This window comes from Gymnodraco acuticeps, unplaced genomic scaffold (assembly GCF_902827175.1).
Source record: "Gymnodraco acuticeps unplaced genomic scaffold, fGymAcu1.1, whole genome shotgun sequence".
In the NCBI taxonomy this organism is placed as follows: Eukaryota; Metazoa; Chordata; class Actinopteri; order Perciformes; family Bathydraconidae; genus Gymnodraco; species Gymnodraco acuticeps.
In genome coordinates, this window is record NW_022990966.1 from 1,974,104 (window position 1) to 1,990,694 (window position 16,591).

Here is a 16,591-nt window from a genome sequence, read left to right on the forward strand (position 1 = left end):
GAAACACATACTAACATCATTGGAGAAACACATACTAACATCATTGGAGAAACACATACTAACATCATTGGAGAAACACACCCTAATGATTTTTAGCATGACTCTGTGTTTTTACCGCTTTTAACTTGTGTGTCCATTTGTTTTGGAGAGGAGCCTTTGGCTGATTATTTTGCTCGCAGTAAAAACCTCTTTAGCATCTGCATCTTAACAGAGCAACACACTGAGCTCACGTTCCCCTCCATCCTATGATTGCCAAACTGTGCAAGGGCAACACTGCAAAAGCTGCAGTAACAGCAATAGAAGCCATTTTGTGCATTTAAGTAAGACCTTTTATTTTTTGTTTGGTTGTACGAGTACCCTTTAGCTCTAGTTTAATGCATTAAACAACCTGAACAGGGACAACCCTTGTTGAATTTCACTGATCACAACTTCATGTGCCATATAGTAGCCCGAGTGTCTGCAGGGTTTTTGTTCCAATCAAACGCTGCAGCAGCATGTTTCACACTGATTTGCACCTTCAGCTTCACCTTCATCCGCAGAGGAACTAATGGGTGAAATCTGCAGCTGAAATGTTGTTGGAGAAAAAATTAACAATGCTGTCTTCTTCAGGCTGTTTGACACTATGTAAAAAGCAAGAGCTGAATTACACAAAAACATTACATGTCTCATGAGAATAGCTTTATTTCTAAAACTTCTTTTTTTGTACTCACATGTGCTGCTTGAAAAGTATGTTCTGTACTACACTTTAATGAAGTCATCCATCACACCACAAATGACAAATGTGGCATGGCAGAAGACGCACAAAGCTGTGAAAATCCTTTTTAACGTGTGGCACAACTCGCTCCTAACTTCCAAGGTCTGTGCAGCTTCTTGTCTGTCCCAAAGTCACGCACAGCTGGTCGTCAATAGCCTTTTTTGTGCAGAAATGTTCATTATGAAGCAGAGCGGAGCGCAGGAACGGGTCCCAGCAGTGACAATAAAATCACGCTGCAAATTGGGATCTTCCTTGAGTATTTTGCTCTTCTGGAGAGCCTGTTTTCCGGCTGACTTGGTGGATTAAAACATTTCCTGTCGTAGAGGAGAATTTTAAATTAAGTCGGTACACAGGTGGCCGATTTAATGGGGGGAGCAATGAGGTGTTAATGACCTAAGCAGGTGGTAGAAACAGCTTTAATGAAACAAATAGCCTCTTTCAAAAAACAACCTTTATACGTGGACTATGTACAATATTTAAAAAAACAGACTATGATAGATGTTGTTCTCTTCATCTTTGGTCGTCTCACCAAAGATTATTATCCTCATTCAGAGACATTCAGAATGGAAGTCATTAAATAAGATGTTTTTCTCCAGTGTCACCACGATGAAGAGATGTGCGGTGATTTAGTCCTTTTTCTAATGTCTCTAGTTATACTTAATAATATTACATAATAAATAGTGTTGGTCCTCTGGTTTTTAGGGCAGCATTGTGGGAGGTTTTAGTCCTCCGAGATCACGTCTATGTCCTCGGAGCCTGGCTGCTTGGTGGCCATGCGCCATCTGTTGATGTGGTGGTTCCCCTTCTTCTTCTGCTGGCTGTCCGGGCCCTCCTCCTCCAGCTTCTGTCGCTTGTACTTAGTCCGCCTGTTCTGGAACCACACCTTCACCTGTGCACAAAAACAAACAGTGTCAATAATCACGATGCACTTTTTTTTAAAGAGGTGGCACCCATAGGTGAAAAGGGTCAATGAATATCTAATAGATTACACCATGGCCATTTATGTTTAAACATGCAAATAATCCTTGTTTTATGAATATACAGTTTTGCATATATTTCCAGAACCGAGTCAGAAGATTGGACAATACCAGGTCCAAAATATTTTTTCATTTTGTTGACGGATTAAAAAGATGACAGTGTCTGTTGACAGCCATAACACACATTCATTCCCATAGCCCTGTTTTTCAGAGCAAAAATAAGTTGAATAAGTACATGGGGATGTCTTGAATTCCCTTGAGGCAAACTGTCGAAATACCAATTACAAACAATTGACAATGTTGTGAAACAGAGAAAACGCTGCAAATAGTTGTGTTTGAGGCTTCAACCTGAAAAGGTTTGGCATTTTTGCTTTAAAAATATTAATCTTTTATCAATCAACTAATTTTTGAATTGGGTAATATTTCCAGTTCAACCTGTGATTTTCTAACTGTTAAAATGTCTATGGTTTAATTTTCCTTCCAACATTTAATTACTTCAAACCACTGAATCTAAACATTAAAACTCAAATAAGTAAAACCACGACTAATCACAAAAATGTTTTTCTCCATTTAAATGAATCTCCAATAATTAACACTTTTGGATTTTGCCAACTCCAGCATCACTTTTTGCAAAACAACCTCTTCTCTTTGCGTTCATAACTAAGCATGGCATTAGTGTATGAAAGGTCAACGGACAACATATATTTCTGACTGACTAGAGTTGCTGGTATGACCTTAGAAAATGAGCGCGGTGTAACATAGACGAAGCCAGGATGCATTTTTTAAATAGCAACACAAACGCTTCCTTCTCTATTACCGCTTGACTCTTACAAGCTTCGGGCTAACTCTAGTTCTGAAACACTGATGTCTTCTTTCCTAGAGCTGTGTGTGAATATCTTTGTTTATTTGTTTTAAGTGGAGGCAGTGCAGAAGACGTTGTGCCACAGAAAAGCTGTAACAGTATTTTGGCTGCTTTTTTAATTTTAACACCCATTAGTTATTCTTCTGATTTATAATAATGCTAATTCAATATAATCCCACCAATAGTCCACATGTTTCTACTGGTGTCCTTGAGTGCTTAATCTAAAGTAACAGCAGATCAAAACACTTAAAGTAGGTCAATTCATATTCAGTTCAATCTCTTTGTAATTAGCATAATGCAATATGTGCTTAATTGCAGCCTCTTATTTACTGACACAAATCCTGCAAGCGGCATTTATCCACAAAGCTGACTCAGGAAACCTCTGGTTATATTGTCTATTAGGCCTAATTGACATCCAGACATCGTGGACTCATTAAACTTAACCATCAATAATATTTACACACCTTATTTCTATAGCACACATTAATTAAACACCTTTTAAGAGACTCTTTGTCTCATGCTCTAAGAAGGGTATTATTTAAATTGAGTTGCACTGTTTTATGTATTTTTTTTTAAGTTTACAATACAGCTATAGCAAATGAAAGATAATTTCACACTAGAAATAAATGGTTTACTCAAATCAAATCAGGTTTTAGTTATATAGCACTTTTTTTTTTAAATGTTGGTCGAGCCAAAGTTCTGTACATGCAAATAAAAAACATATTACTTTATTAGAGCCCAGGTTCAAACCCCACTGCAGTCAGCATGTCGTTGTGTCCCTGGGCAAGACTCTTCACCCCAAATTGCTCCTGTGGGGATTGCCCACAGTATTGAGTATGTAAGTCGCTTTGGATAAAAGCGTCTAACAAGTAATATGTAATGTAATGTAATCGCAAACAGAAGACAATAACTTACAACAGCAAATATAAAAATCAAACACAGGGAAATGTCATGAGTCGTGCTCCGCTCTGACTAGAAGGCCAGGGAGAAGAAGTGAGTCTTTAGTGTTGATTTAAAAAAAAAAACCTAGGGTCTGAGCCGACCTCACATGGAGGGGCAGAGTGTTCCAGAGCCTTTAACATTACTTCCCTGATATTTTGCCACATAAAAGCCTTCATGGACAAAGATGTATCCTAAGCTAAATATATCTGAAATAAACGGTGACACAACCCCCCTATATATTGAAATATATAACTGTTTAAGAAATATTATTAATGTATTCATTTTATTGTAGTTTTATGTAGTATTGTAGTTGTAGTTATGATGTTGTCGTTAAAATATCGCGATATTGTACGAGAACGAGAATACGTTGCCATGGAAATGACTGCTTTCGGTAAACTAACGTGAAATGAATTAGAAATGATAAAGATTGACCTACTTTAGTGCTTTAAGGTGGGCAACTAATGTTTGTTAACAATTAGAAAGTGACAGTTAGCCGTGTTTCCTTGAACAATCCATACTTAAAGGCAAAATCCACTTATTCGCATAGTGTTCGCATTAGCACACCTGTGTTTCATACAGCTGTTAGTGTTAGCTTAGCATTAGGGCTCTGGCTCGCTCAACAGCGTTCCATACAGCTGTAAATGTTAGCTTAGCATTAGCTCACCTGTGTTTCAGATAGATTCAAGTTGTTAGCGAGCTGCTTCCTCTCGGCTCCGACGACGTAGTGGTTCTTCTCGAAGGCTCTCTCCAGGCGGAGGAGCTGGGACGGGGAGAAGGCGGTCCGGATGCGCTTGGGTTTCCTGGCGAAAGGACCGTGGAGGAGCATGCTGTCCTGGGACACATCGTTACCTGACACCGGCGAGGAAGAGAACAACACGGGCCGTCAGTCGGTCAGTAAGGTAACTTTATTATCATTACACCTAATTGTATCTGGGCAGGTAGGTAGGCTGTGCGTGTGTTGAAAACGGTATTAATAGAAAACTGTGAACAGTGTGTTAATGGGTCTATTCTACTGCAAAGTGGGACCAAATGATGCTGTCATTATGTTAAAGCAATTGTGTTCAGCAAAAACCTTGAATATATAAAGATTTCGATATAATTATTAATTTGTTTTTTTTACCTGATTGTAATAATATACATTATAAATCATAATACAAATAGATAATTACTGACAATTAGCATAATTACAAGGAAATTAAATATGTGTTGCTATAAATGATGGCCTATTGGAAACAGTTTTATGTCAAATTCATTTTTGGTAAATGACCAGCTGTTTTTAGAAAGAGACCAATTTGCTTCCATGTAAAGTTGTCTTTTTATTGCTTTCATTTTATATATTAGACCTATTGGAAAATCATTCATTTTAAGTGTGTAATTTAACGCACATTTAAGGTATAACAATTCATATGGAGACGGACGGAGAACATTTTCAAATAGGCTCTCATAATGCTGAACAAACCTGATAAAGGAAGAACATTATGAGACTAAAACCGTGCTTAATGTTGACCAATTAATTTTTAAACACATTCAAAAGAGTTTAATAAAATATAATCAAACATATAGGACGCCGTATGGCTTTCAAAAGATAAATTAATCATTAGATGCATGGCCTATACAACGAATTGTAATGTAATAATAATAATATCGGGTATACAATTGTATTCTTCTGATTGAATTACATTTCCTGACAGCAAACGAAATAAGGCGTTTGATCACTTGGTGTGATTATTTTGACAGAGAATTGTGGTTAATTGATCTGTAGCCCATTTAGCTTTCCCCGTTTTACACTTCCTAATATTGAGTCAGGAAGTTGTAACCGAAATCGAAAATATTCTAAAATGAGATGTTTATTGTTGTCAAACACTTTGATTTTTGAAGTCGTTTGTATTTATTATATAATATGTTTTTTTATATTGTATCCTAATAGCCCTAATTCAAGTTAATTATGGGATATTAACAAATGAGCATACATTCAATTAAATGAATGTCCTTAATAAATCATGTTAATTGTAATGCTTTGCATCGTTCTTTCTATTATAAAATACATTTTCTCCCCAGAACTTTTTGAATGCAATAAAAAGTGCAAAAAAAAAAAGTCCTATATTACAGGGTTAATTAATTTTGTTGGGTTTGTTGATCTGAGGTTAAGTTAATCACTGCAGGCTGTGTTCAAATCATTTGCTGTTAAACCTGTACAGTTTTTTCCCTTTCTATTCCCATTATATTTAAATTACTCTCTTCGATTTTTATCATTTTTGTCAGCCGTGCTGTTGTGTTTGAATGAAATGAGCCTAACCTCGGGCTAGATTTTCTTGTATGGAAAAACAAATCTAGATCAGAGCTTATCTTCTCCTGGCTATGGCTTCCTGAGAGTATAGCTGCAGGGCGACTGAGAGTGGAAACATGAGGGCAGCCTGCTGCGAGCGCCGTGGCCTTGTTCGGGTTATGGCTATATGTGCCGGCAAGTTATCGCCCAACTAAGATATGTTCAATGTTGACAACAGTGTACATCCAAGAAAAATAAAAGATTAAAGCGATGTATAACCTGAAATAGGTTTAATTTGTTATTCACACGGGTATGCACACACAGAAATCCGAATTTTTTTGCACAAAATATTATTTTTTTAGGATGATAATTCATGCCTAAATAATTGCACCCATGGAAAAAGCTTGTATAATGTTTTGGTTGAATACAATATTGTGTAATTTGCATAATCCCCACTTCACTCACCTTGAAATCTGTGTCCGAAAAACCTGTTTCGTAGCACCCAGGGGTAGAAGTTGAGCGGGTCTCGGTGTTGCGAGCCGAAGAAGTGCGGATGCTGCAGGTGGTGCGAGCCTCCCAGCTGGTGAGGGGCCACGGTGAGGGAGGGGTGGTTCACCGTGTCCGGGAACACCAGCTCAGGGCTCTGGTAAAGGGTCCGGCCCGCTGGATGCTGGTAACTGTTCATTAAGGCATCTGTCGTCGGGTTGGAGTAACTTAAAGCCGTGGGGCGGATGGGCTCCTCGGACATCAGAGGATTCTCTTTAGCGACCAGAGACTCTATCGTGAAGCAGCGCTTTCCTGCAGTCGAAAACATCTTCTTCTTGTAGAAATAGGAACCAAGAAGAAAATATGAAGTGTGCTTCCTCTTGCTGGAAAATAAGTCTCAAAGATGCACCATGACCAAAGAGTGTTTTTAAGCTCGTGCAGTGGAGATGCTGCTGCAAAACTCAACAGTGCTGCTGCTGCAAATTGCCCTGATCCAAGAAGTCTGCGCGCTCTGATTGTTTCAGTGCGCCAAGTAACGCGCCTGCAACCTTCAATGTGTCTTGACGCTGCACAGGGAGGCATCTGATTGGACCAGAGCACCTGCCAATACTTCTGCTCTCCTCAAGTACCTGCTCTATGGATCAGACAGGACCCCGCCGCTTAGTTACAGAGACACGCTGAGAAAACATGCGCGCCCCAATTAAGGGCTCATTGTGGGTCCTATTGGGCGTAATATGTCGCTTTTCTTCAGGGAAACAGTGGAGGGTGGAGACGTTTCCAACCGAGTCGGTGCAGGTTCAATCATCCAGGAATTCTCTAGTGATATCTTTAGCGTCAAGGAAATTAAACTTCATCTGTAATTCGATATGCAGGAAAGAGAGTATAGTTTTAATAATGTATAGCAGTTATAACATTATCATATTTAATCTGTGCTGGACCTTTAGCTGTCTGAAATAGTCTTTAAAACACAAGCTGTAAAGGTCACACATGCAATTTCTATTAATAGTGTTCTGAAACATCGTGATACTGAAGTCAAAGATATTTAACTCATATTCTCCATTGAATTGGATTTACATTCAGGGTAACGTGCACACTGAATTATCATTGTGTCCGTCCAGCATCAATAGGCCTACAGTATGCAAAGTCCCAGCAACAAGCACAATTTACTGCCTATATTGGCATTTTTCATTCTTAATTTCTAATTGTTTTTTTCTTGTGGAAATTATGTTGAAATAAACGTGCACTGTGAAAAAAATGTTTTTCTTTAATATTATTTATTTAATGAATTGATACATTATTTATGATATTGTGGTTCTACGTGGGTAAATGTGTTTACATGACGCATTAGATTAGAATACCTTATTGTTCAAATAATGTTATTTCATGTTATTTAAAAAACGAACAATAACAAGATATTGAGATAATTAAATAACACGAAAATAGTTTCTAGATGTTTTGGGGTTTTAACCTAAACATGTTCTCCACTGTTCAGAGAGACTAACACCAAAAAGCACCCAGTGTGTCCTCTGTGAGAACAAGCAGAGCCTGTAATTGTGTTTGCAGCTCACCGGCTTCCTTAGTTCTCCCTCTCACGCTCCGCTTCATGGTGCACTAACCAAGTTAATAATTATCCTCCTAATACACTCGTTTGCTTGGAGGTTGCATTAGAAAATCATTACCGATGGAAATTATGAGGTAAAACAAGTTGTTGATTGGGCTTTTAGAGCTAAAGGCTCCTAAAGACGGCAGCAGGTGACTCGGTCTCCAAAAAGCAAAAACATTTTATCCACCAGTGAATTTTGTGTGTGTTACATGTTAACATCTTTATGTATTTACTGGGTGAGGCCTGAACTCTTTCATACAGTTTTATTAGAAATGTATTTCCTTATACTTGCATGACTCAGAAGAGCCAGTTGTATTTAACTTCCCATTTAAATCATATTAAAAAGCGTATGTTGATTATGATCACCGAATTTAAATGAATGCCATACCAGTTTCATGTTGTTCTGTGGAGTTATTTTGCTTCAGGATACAAATATACTCATTACATGTTCCGTTTAAAAGTATTATGTTTTGGTGTAAGGTTACAGGATAAATATAAAGGTCACATGTATTGCACAATGTTATATTTGAACTGCAGCAGCAGGAACTCACGGGCTGAAAGGGCCGGTTGGGTTTAATGATGAAACCCTGCGCGCCTTTACGCACTGACCCTGATCGCTGCTGGTTAATAGATGTCCAAGTCGCTCTGCATTAACAAAAACAAAGCAGAGCAGTCTACCTTTGTTCCGTACCTACTGTTTATTCCCCCCCCCCCCCCCCCCGGCTCCGGAGGAGAGTCTGAGCAAAGAGAGGAAAGTGAGCAGTGCAGTGGAAATACCTTTATAGGCTATAGTGACATTCCTCTAGTTTAATATCTCTGAGATATTTAACTGCGCGTGCGACAATTACGCGAGAATATCTTTTGTATCAAACTCGATGACATAATGTCTTCAGATTATTTATTCATTTACGGATTACAGCATGTTACACATTGGCCAATAAATAATATAAAATATAGAATATAAAAGATCATAAAAAGCAGGTCACACTTTTTTGTATGTGCACCAGTTCAACATAGTTCCAGTATTTGTGAAATATTTCTAAGCATTTTAATTAACTATTTATCAAGTGTTAAACACACTAGCTTTTCCATGGTTTCCTATAAACGTGTATTATCTGGGGATGAAATACAGAGACACATTTAAACGCCACAACTTGTTAATACATAAAGAACGAGAAACAATATGTAACTTCACAACCTTTATATTAAATATCTGACTGAAAATATTAGCAAATAAAGGACATCATTCTGGAAACATCATGACTGTAATTTAAAACTATTCCATTTGTATTAAAAATACCAAATTATGTAGTTGTAAATTATTCAAATGTAATTAACTGTATTATTTCTATTTATTTCACCAGTATAATCACAATACTACAATAGCGTAAAGACCATTTCAAGAATTATAAAGGGTTACAAATGACTTTGATCTAAACTCAACAGACCAAACAGTTATTGCAAAAAGTGTCTTGCGTAAATCTTTAAAGTCTGCTCTTATAAATATAAAAATTAAATTATAACATTGTCCAAACATTTTGCACATGAACAAAATATCACTGCTCAAGATATTCTACTTGTTAATGTTCTCTAATATCCAGAATGTATTTTTTATGGGGGGGTCATGGTAAAAGAGGGACAAATACGAAGAGAAGGCAGATGGCTCGATTTCATACTAGTGCTGCCCTCTAGTGGCCTACAAAGGAAAAAGGGTTGAGAAAATGTGACTTTTGCAGACACTTGCCTTAATAAATGAATAAATGGTATAATTATAGTATGATTGAGTTTGGCCCATATACTTAACTTTATGACAGTTTTAAATATGTATTACCAAAATCATATTAAAATAAGTTTAAAATGTATTATGGTAAAGAAAACTTACCAAAGGACCAACGTGAACATGCAAAATGTTTAACCTCTTTTCCAATTACAAAGGCCTGTAGCAAGGAATTTGATAACGTACATTAAAATACACTTTTTGTAGAAACAAATGTATATTTTGCTCTATCATCATGTATACATAATACCTCCAGAGGAGCTCAGTCTCCTGATTCACGGTGTTGTTGTTTTTAGAGCAATGCTGCCATCCAGTGGTGGAAAGGAGTCAGAGCAGGTTTTTAAATTAAAGATTTCCTTCAATGGTCGACTGGAGCCTTTGACCTAAACGGGTTTCTATTTAGTTACCAATCCCGGTTGTTTCAGTTGAACATGAGCAGTATTAACCTGATTTGACATAAGTACAAACCTTGGAGGTTAAAACGTTCTCAGTCTTAGTAAGTCTTACAAGTATACAGAACCCATGAACTCAACATGGGGCACTTTAGATGTCAATGTTAAATACTTCAGAACAGAGACAGAATTTAAGCTTTTCAGAAAAAATAAATATATTCTACAAAGTAAAGGGGGGGCTTAATACACGAAATAATCCAAACTAATTTTAAGTGTTTTAATCTCAAAATGTATTCAACAATTCTCCACATTAATTCCCCTCCTTTACTGTGGTGGCAACTTTTTACAAGGTATATATGTGATCAACTTTAGACATGTATCCTCAAGACATGAATCATCATTTAAAAACCATTTGGCTCGTAGATACAAATGATTCTCTGTTCCTCTTCCTGGTGATTTTGAGGATGCAGATTGAAGCGTCAGAGACCAGCCGAGGTTTCCCCTCTCACCTCCTGCGTTCATTAATAAACTAATTGGCCATTTTGTTTCGCATTAGCGTTGTGTGTTCAGCTAATCTGCTCCACTTAAATACTTGGAACATTTCACCCCGTTATAACGAGATGGGAAAAGTAGCACGTCACTGCGTTTGTGCCACCTGCACGAGAAGTGCGGTCGTTTAGCCACCTGTACCGGGCTGCTCTGCTGCTCAGCATAGACAAACATTACACCTTCAACCGGCCTGGAGAACAACGTGTTCATATCGAGAAAAGGCATTTCTCGCTTTTTAATTCGCTTAATCAATGTGTTTCATATCTTAAAGTAGATTTTTAACCATTTTATAACCATGGCGTGAATATCATCAAGTGCATAAAGTGTGAAATGTACATTTTAACTCCACTAAAGCAGAATAAAATACACCTATTGTAATACGAACATTTTGGCGAAGCTTTATCGGATACAATGTGCTTTACGGCAGTTCTTTTGTAGCGATTTATAAAGAAATAAAATCACTGATAACATGTATGATGGTATTTTCTGATGTGTATTAACACAATGTAAGCCTGCTTGCATATTGGAGATATGATCCAACCGTTTTCCCGCATTTTTTTCATGGGGTATTTTGTGCGTAAAAGGCACACGTTGGATACATTACGCATTATTTTAAATCCAGCTGAATCCAGATTCCTATTTTCAATGTTGCTCTTTGACTGGTCTTCACGGTGTTCTCTGTCGCTGAACGCGGACAGGAACGGCTATTTCCTGAGAGAAAGCAGTCGGTCCTCCACACATCGGGAGGATGAGGAGCTGCCCAGAAGTCATTGTGCGCCTCAAATGCGGACCTTTCAGCGCGAGACAAAGGGCAGCCTCTACTTCAAACGTTTGTAATGAAAGCTAATGACTATTAGATGGAGTAGAAGGGCCCTCGCCTTTGCAAATACAATGCAAAGGAGTTTTTTTTTTTTACAATCGCCTACCCTAATTCAAATGAAGTGCACTCTGCTATTGGAGCTGCAGGGTTATTGCTCTCCATGAGAACTTTCACACCTTACATCCGAGCTGAGTCATGAGACCAAGGGTGTTTGAATTCAGGGAGGAGAAATGTTTTAGGTGTTTAAAGATATAGAGAAACAGGGTGAGGATAAAGACTCCATTTTGACTTATCATTTAATGTGCATTATGTGCTTGATGGGTTCAATACATTGGAGTGATAACAAAGAGATAACACCTTACACTTCAATAGTATCAAAAAGTGGAAAAATGCAAAGGAAATCCCTTGTTTCAGCTTTTAAAATATGAGTATTTGTAGCGTTCCTTTGTCACACACTGCAGTAAACTGATCATGTTGTTTGGACAAACACATTCATTTAAAAATATGTAAACATATTTAACAATTAATCAATATTGACAATAAGCATTACATTACAATACATCCATTTCATGTTACTGTTGTTACAGCCTGCAACATGTTTGATCAATGAATTGCTTAATATCACTATTGTGGCTGTTCATCGTTGCTATCTTTTGCTTGTTTTGCATTTACACTGAACAGGAGGTATATGACTTCACATCAAGCGCTGGTGAGTTTCAGATTATAATATTTATTATAGTTTTTACTCTAAATCCACTAGTCACTGTAATGTCCCAGAGCCTGCCTAAGGTGATTCGAAGTAGCTTTTTTTGCTTACCAACAGACATATATCTAACTTGTTATTAAATATTTACTTTATAAAGATATATATGTTCAAATTGAATAACCAGAAGTTATCTTATAGAGTACACCATACTTTTAATATTATTATTTAAGGAGATCCACCCAGACTCACCATGAACAGAAAAACTCCTTTTAAACGAAAAACCTCAACAATGTTGCAGATTACATTTCATCCCCTTAACTAATTGTTTCAGCTCTATAAGATAGAGTGCAGCCTATAAAGAGACAATATGTTCTGAAAATGCAGTGTGGATAAACCTGATGTTATTGTCAGTTAGACAAACAGTTGCAAAGGGAATAAGAGCAACAAGTCAGGAGGTAAATGAAGATGTGACCAGTTTCTTTTCACAAGGAGCTTCAGAGCCGGCAGTGAGTCTTAAGAAGCCCAGGCAGTGCGGCATGTTTCCAGCCGTTAAGGTGCCTTGTGCTAATTGGGACGATGAGCCCCGGTGACCCCCGCTCCCCCCCCCCCCCTCCCCAGGACTCTCCAGGTTTTCCCAGGCCTCTGACTGCTTCTTTCTTCCCCTCAATGGGATTACGTTGGGCTGTGGAGAGCGGAGGGGAGGGGGAGCTCTGATTCCCGGCTGATCACATCAGAAACGGCTCTCTGGGGTTTTTACACAAATTCTGCTCTAATCACAGCAAGCAGAAACACCAGGAGAGGCGGGGGGGGTTTATTAAACTTCTCTCTTTGATACTGTTACCTGAGCTCTCACAGCACCTCTGCGGCATGTGTCTTTGAAGCATTTACATATTCAAAACAGGCCAAATAAAGGTCAACATGTACAAAACCATTTCTACATTAGGATAAGGGCCACATGTGAAATTACTTTTGACACCGGACCAAAGGTTAAACAGTACATTTTTCTCAGTATTGTGACTTTTTTCCTGCAGAATTTGGACTAACATCAGAATTAGAAAAACAAAATTCACTCTTGGTCAGATCTCAAACATTTGAAACTGTTTATTAGTCGAGTATAAAAAAATCAAAGTTTATGAGCAATGGCTGCAGAAACTACAGGTTGCTTCATCTTCTTGTCCAAACTGAAAGCCATAAGAGATTAGACATTAAAACAAAACTACTACTACTTGATTACTTTCTACTTCTGAGGAACAGTGTATTACCAGTAAGTCAAATAGCAGCCTGTAATATAAGTATTAACACAATTTAGGGATTAAAAGTGTTGGAAACCAGTATGTGTTCCCAGTTGGATGTCTTTGTTTAATTTGCTGGAGTTATCCACAGGACAGGTCTTTCAGCTTCACCTCCCCAATTAGCTGCTCTGATGGACTCGTTTGCTGCATCCCAATCCTTTCTGCACGCTGTCCTCTCTCGTGTTTCATCCTTCATGTCTGCCAGGCAGGCTTCAGCACACAGCAGGACTCCCTTTCCACCTGGAAGCCAAGACGTGGAGTTTCTATAGAGCAGAGACAGGACACCTGCCCGGGGGGGGGGCATGTGTGTGAGAACAGCCGTAGTGACCGTTTAAACAGATTAGACAGTGAGGCGCAGCTCTCTCCTGCCCGAGACAGACTGACCCTACCACCCCGGGTTACACATATCCACAACTAATCCCAGAGCTGGTTATTTATTTGCTTAGCTTAAAGCAGAGGGGAACCTGAGTCCATCCCCACATTTGAACTTTGATCAAACCAAGGAGGAAATGCCTCGCCATGTCTCCGTCATCTTTCCACCGGGCGCAGAGTGAGATGAGAGGAGCAATAAGGAGAGGTCAAAGGGCATGGGGGTGGTTTTATAGGGGACAGGTTTTCTCTCCTGAATTAAATCAGTTTATGATACTAATGTGCAGATTAAAAAACCCTCGCAAAATGGCCCCTAATAAAACATTTCTCCTATTGAAGTTGAAATGTTGGTGCTCTTTTGGTAGGGAACACAAAAGTATAAATGAGATGAAAGGTCTAAGGCACTATTTTGTAAAAACGTTTGCTTATTAGGCTGTTCTGTAAATGATTTCATGTTGTGATTTGAGGCAAATGGAGGATTCAATATTCAATATTATTTCAAGGAGTGATATCAGAAGAGCATGACCTGATTGGGGCAGGTGGGTATTTAAGTGTGTCTCTGAGGAAGGTCTGTGTACAGAAGCTTCATTATGAAGAGAACTGCTTAGAAGTATTTTCTTTGGCAAAAAAACCCAAAAGCTGGAAATAGTCTATCTATTTTATCGCAAAGCAGCTCTGTCTTGTACCCAAGCGCTACCTAAAAATGTACACGTATGGGTTTTGAATTTCATAATTAGCTAAGCATCTGATAAAGCAACATTTTTTTAAATATTTGTTTGCAGGAAGACTACCTTGGGGGTTTCCTCTTTATCTGTTCATTCAACCAAAAAGACCTGTTTTTATTTCAAACCCATTGAAAAGCTTTGTTCAGTATTTCCCTTAAACATGAAATGCACTACATTGGTGTATTTAGACTAAATGAGACAACATCAAAGTGAACATTTGGAAAACTCATCTGGTTTTGTAAATGTTTTTACCCTCAAAATTAGAATTAGCTGACTGTAGCATAAAACAATCCAAAACGTGATCAGATGTTGATAAAAGTGTGTAACATCTTAATGGAAGACAGTGCCCGGCCGACTGAAAGAGCAGGGATCATTTCAAATCTCTTATGAGACATACACTCTTCTAATTTTGGTAGATCTCAGATGTATCAGTTCAACTGTGTTACATTTGCAAATACAATAAGGATTTAGGTTTTTTTAATTTATTTTTTAAGTCCAATTCAACTTCTGGAAATGTCTCAAACACATGGCTCAATAAGAAGGAATGAACAGGACAAGGTTGCAATTGATGTCATAAAATATATTTCTGAAAAATGTCATTCAAATGTAAAAAAACATTTCAAGTGAACTAATCAAAGAGCAAGACAATTAAATATATAACTATACATCTAATAAATATTCATATTTGGAGACACATTCCTCCTTTCTCAGCAGTATGTACAAAAGTCTTAGCCTCATTAAGTCCAGTGTTGTTCGGTCAGCAGTGGTCAGTGGAGTCATCAGACACCACGTCCAGGTCGGAGAACTCCTCATCCTCATCATCTCCGTGGCCCTGAGATCCGGGGCTTTTGGCGGAGCTGCCAGGCCCAGCTTGGCCTAGCTTGGCCTGCTGCTGCTCCAGACTCTGTTTGCGCCACTTGATGCGTCTGTTCTGGAACCACACTTTGACCTGGAGACAGGAATAGCATCCATGTTAGAAATATTGCCTGACACATTTAAAAATATATAAGTTTGACGCTATATTTTAAATGCATACATTCTGATTTGCAAGTCTTTATTTCTCACCTGAGCTTCTGTGAGCTGTAGAGCCGAAGCCAGGAGGAATCTCTCGGATCCGACCATGTACTGCTGCCGGGCAAACTCCTTCTCCAGCCGGGAGAGCTGCTCGCTGGTGAAGCTGGTGCGCATGCGCTTAGACTTCCCACCTTTGGTTTTGAACAAGTGAAGCCCTGCATTCACTTTGGACATAGAGGCTGAAAATAAGACACGACACGTTTAATCACACTGCCCCATTGCAATAGTTAAAGTAAGTAACCATTATGCTCAGTAATAAATGCAACGCTCGTGTTTACCTTGTGCGTAAAATGCTCCCCGACACGATGACTGGTAGGTGAAAGGCGGGTAGCAGTACACTGAATATCCAGGCTGTGAGTGGAGCGCAGAGTGCAACATGTTGGGAGAGTAAGCGTAAGGTGCTGCTGCCATCTGTAAGCCTACGTGTCCATTAAAGGGCAGAGCTGGGGCTGCTGGGTGATATTTCTCTCCGCACTGAGTGGGGCTGGCCCTGCAGTTTTTGCTTTCCTCCGGCTTGGCGAGCAAAGCATCAATAGTGAACGATTTCCCACTCTGAGGCTTCGTTATCGATGTGCACTGGCTCCCCTGGTACTGCGGGTACAGCGACGCTGATGCGTAATTACGCATAGGGTATCCATAAGCTCCCATTGGTCTGTTCGGCACCTGCATTCTGTCAGATGTTAAGAAAAAGTAGAACAATATCGAAGGTCTTGGTAGTAGGTGATGTTGCTCCGAGTGCAGCAGGAGAGTGAATGCTGCTTCTCCCCGCAGACCCCTCTTTTATACTCGGGCCGGACGCAGAGGTGTCAACAGCCCCCCATCGGTCCTTTGTCTTTCTAAGTAGCAGATGAGAGAAACGAACATCCCGACAACGTATCCAATTAATTGGTGGAGTAGTACAAGCTGGGATTGTCAAACATCCTAACCCTTTGAATGACGAGGCTTTTGAAGAGTGCTGGGGGCAGGGAGATTTACTGGGCTACAAATTCTTGCATGG

General features: G+C 38.9%; 2 protein-coding genes across 2 annotated transcripts; both read right to left on the bottom strand.

Annotated features, from left to right (window-relative positions):
• Nucleotides 1-673: 673 nt before the first annotated feature.
• emx1 (empty spiracles homeobox 1) lies at nt 674-6,805 on the bottom strand. The gene is made up of 3 exons (XM_034235456.1): nt 6,267-6,805; nt 4,200-4,384; nt 674-1,643 (listed from the first exon to the last, which is right to left on the bottom strand). Exons 1-3 carry the CDS (start codon nt 6,613-6,615, stop codon nt 1,476-1,478), a joined length of 702 nt encoding a protein of 233 aa, XP_034091347.1. The 5' UTR covers nt 6,616-6,805; the 3' UTR covers nt 674-1,475.
• An 8,274-nt stretch (nt 6,806-15,079) lies between these two features.
• On the bottom strand, nt 15,080-16,332 carry noto (notochord homeobox). Its single transcript, XM_034235455.1, has 3 exons — nt 15,873-16,332; nt 15,586-15,773; nt 15,080-15,469 (listed from the first exon to the last, which is right to left on the bottom strand). Exons 1-3 carry the CDS (start codon nt 16,261-16,263, stop codon nt 15,278-15,280), a joined length of 771 nt encoding a protein of 256 aa, XP_034091346.1. The 5' UTR covers nt 16,264-16,332; the 3' UTR covers nt 15,080-15,277.
• Nucleotides 16,333-16,591: the final 259 nt, after the last annotated feature.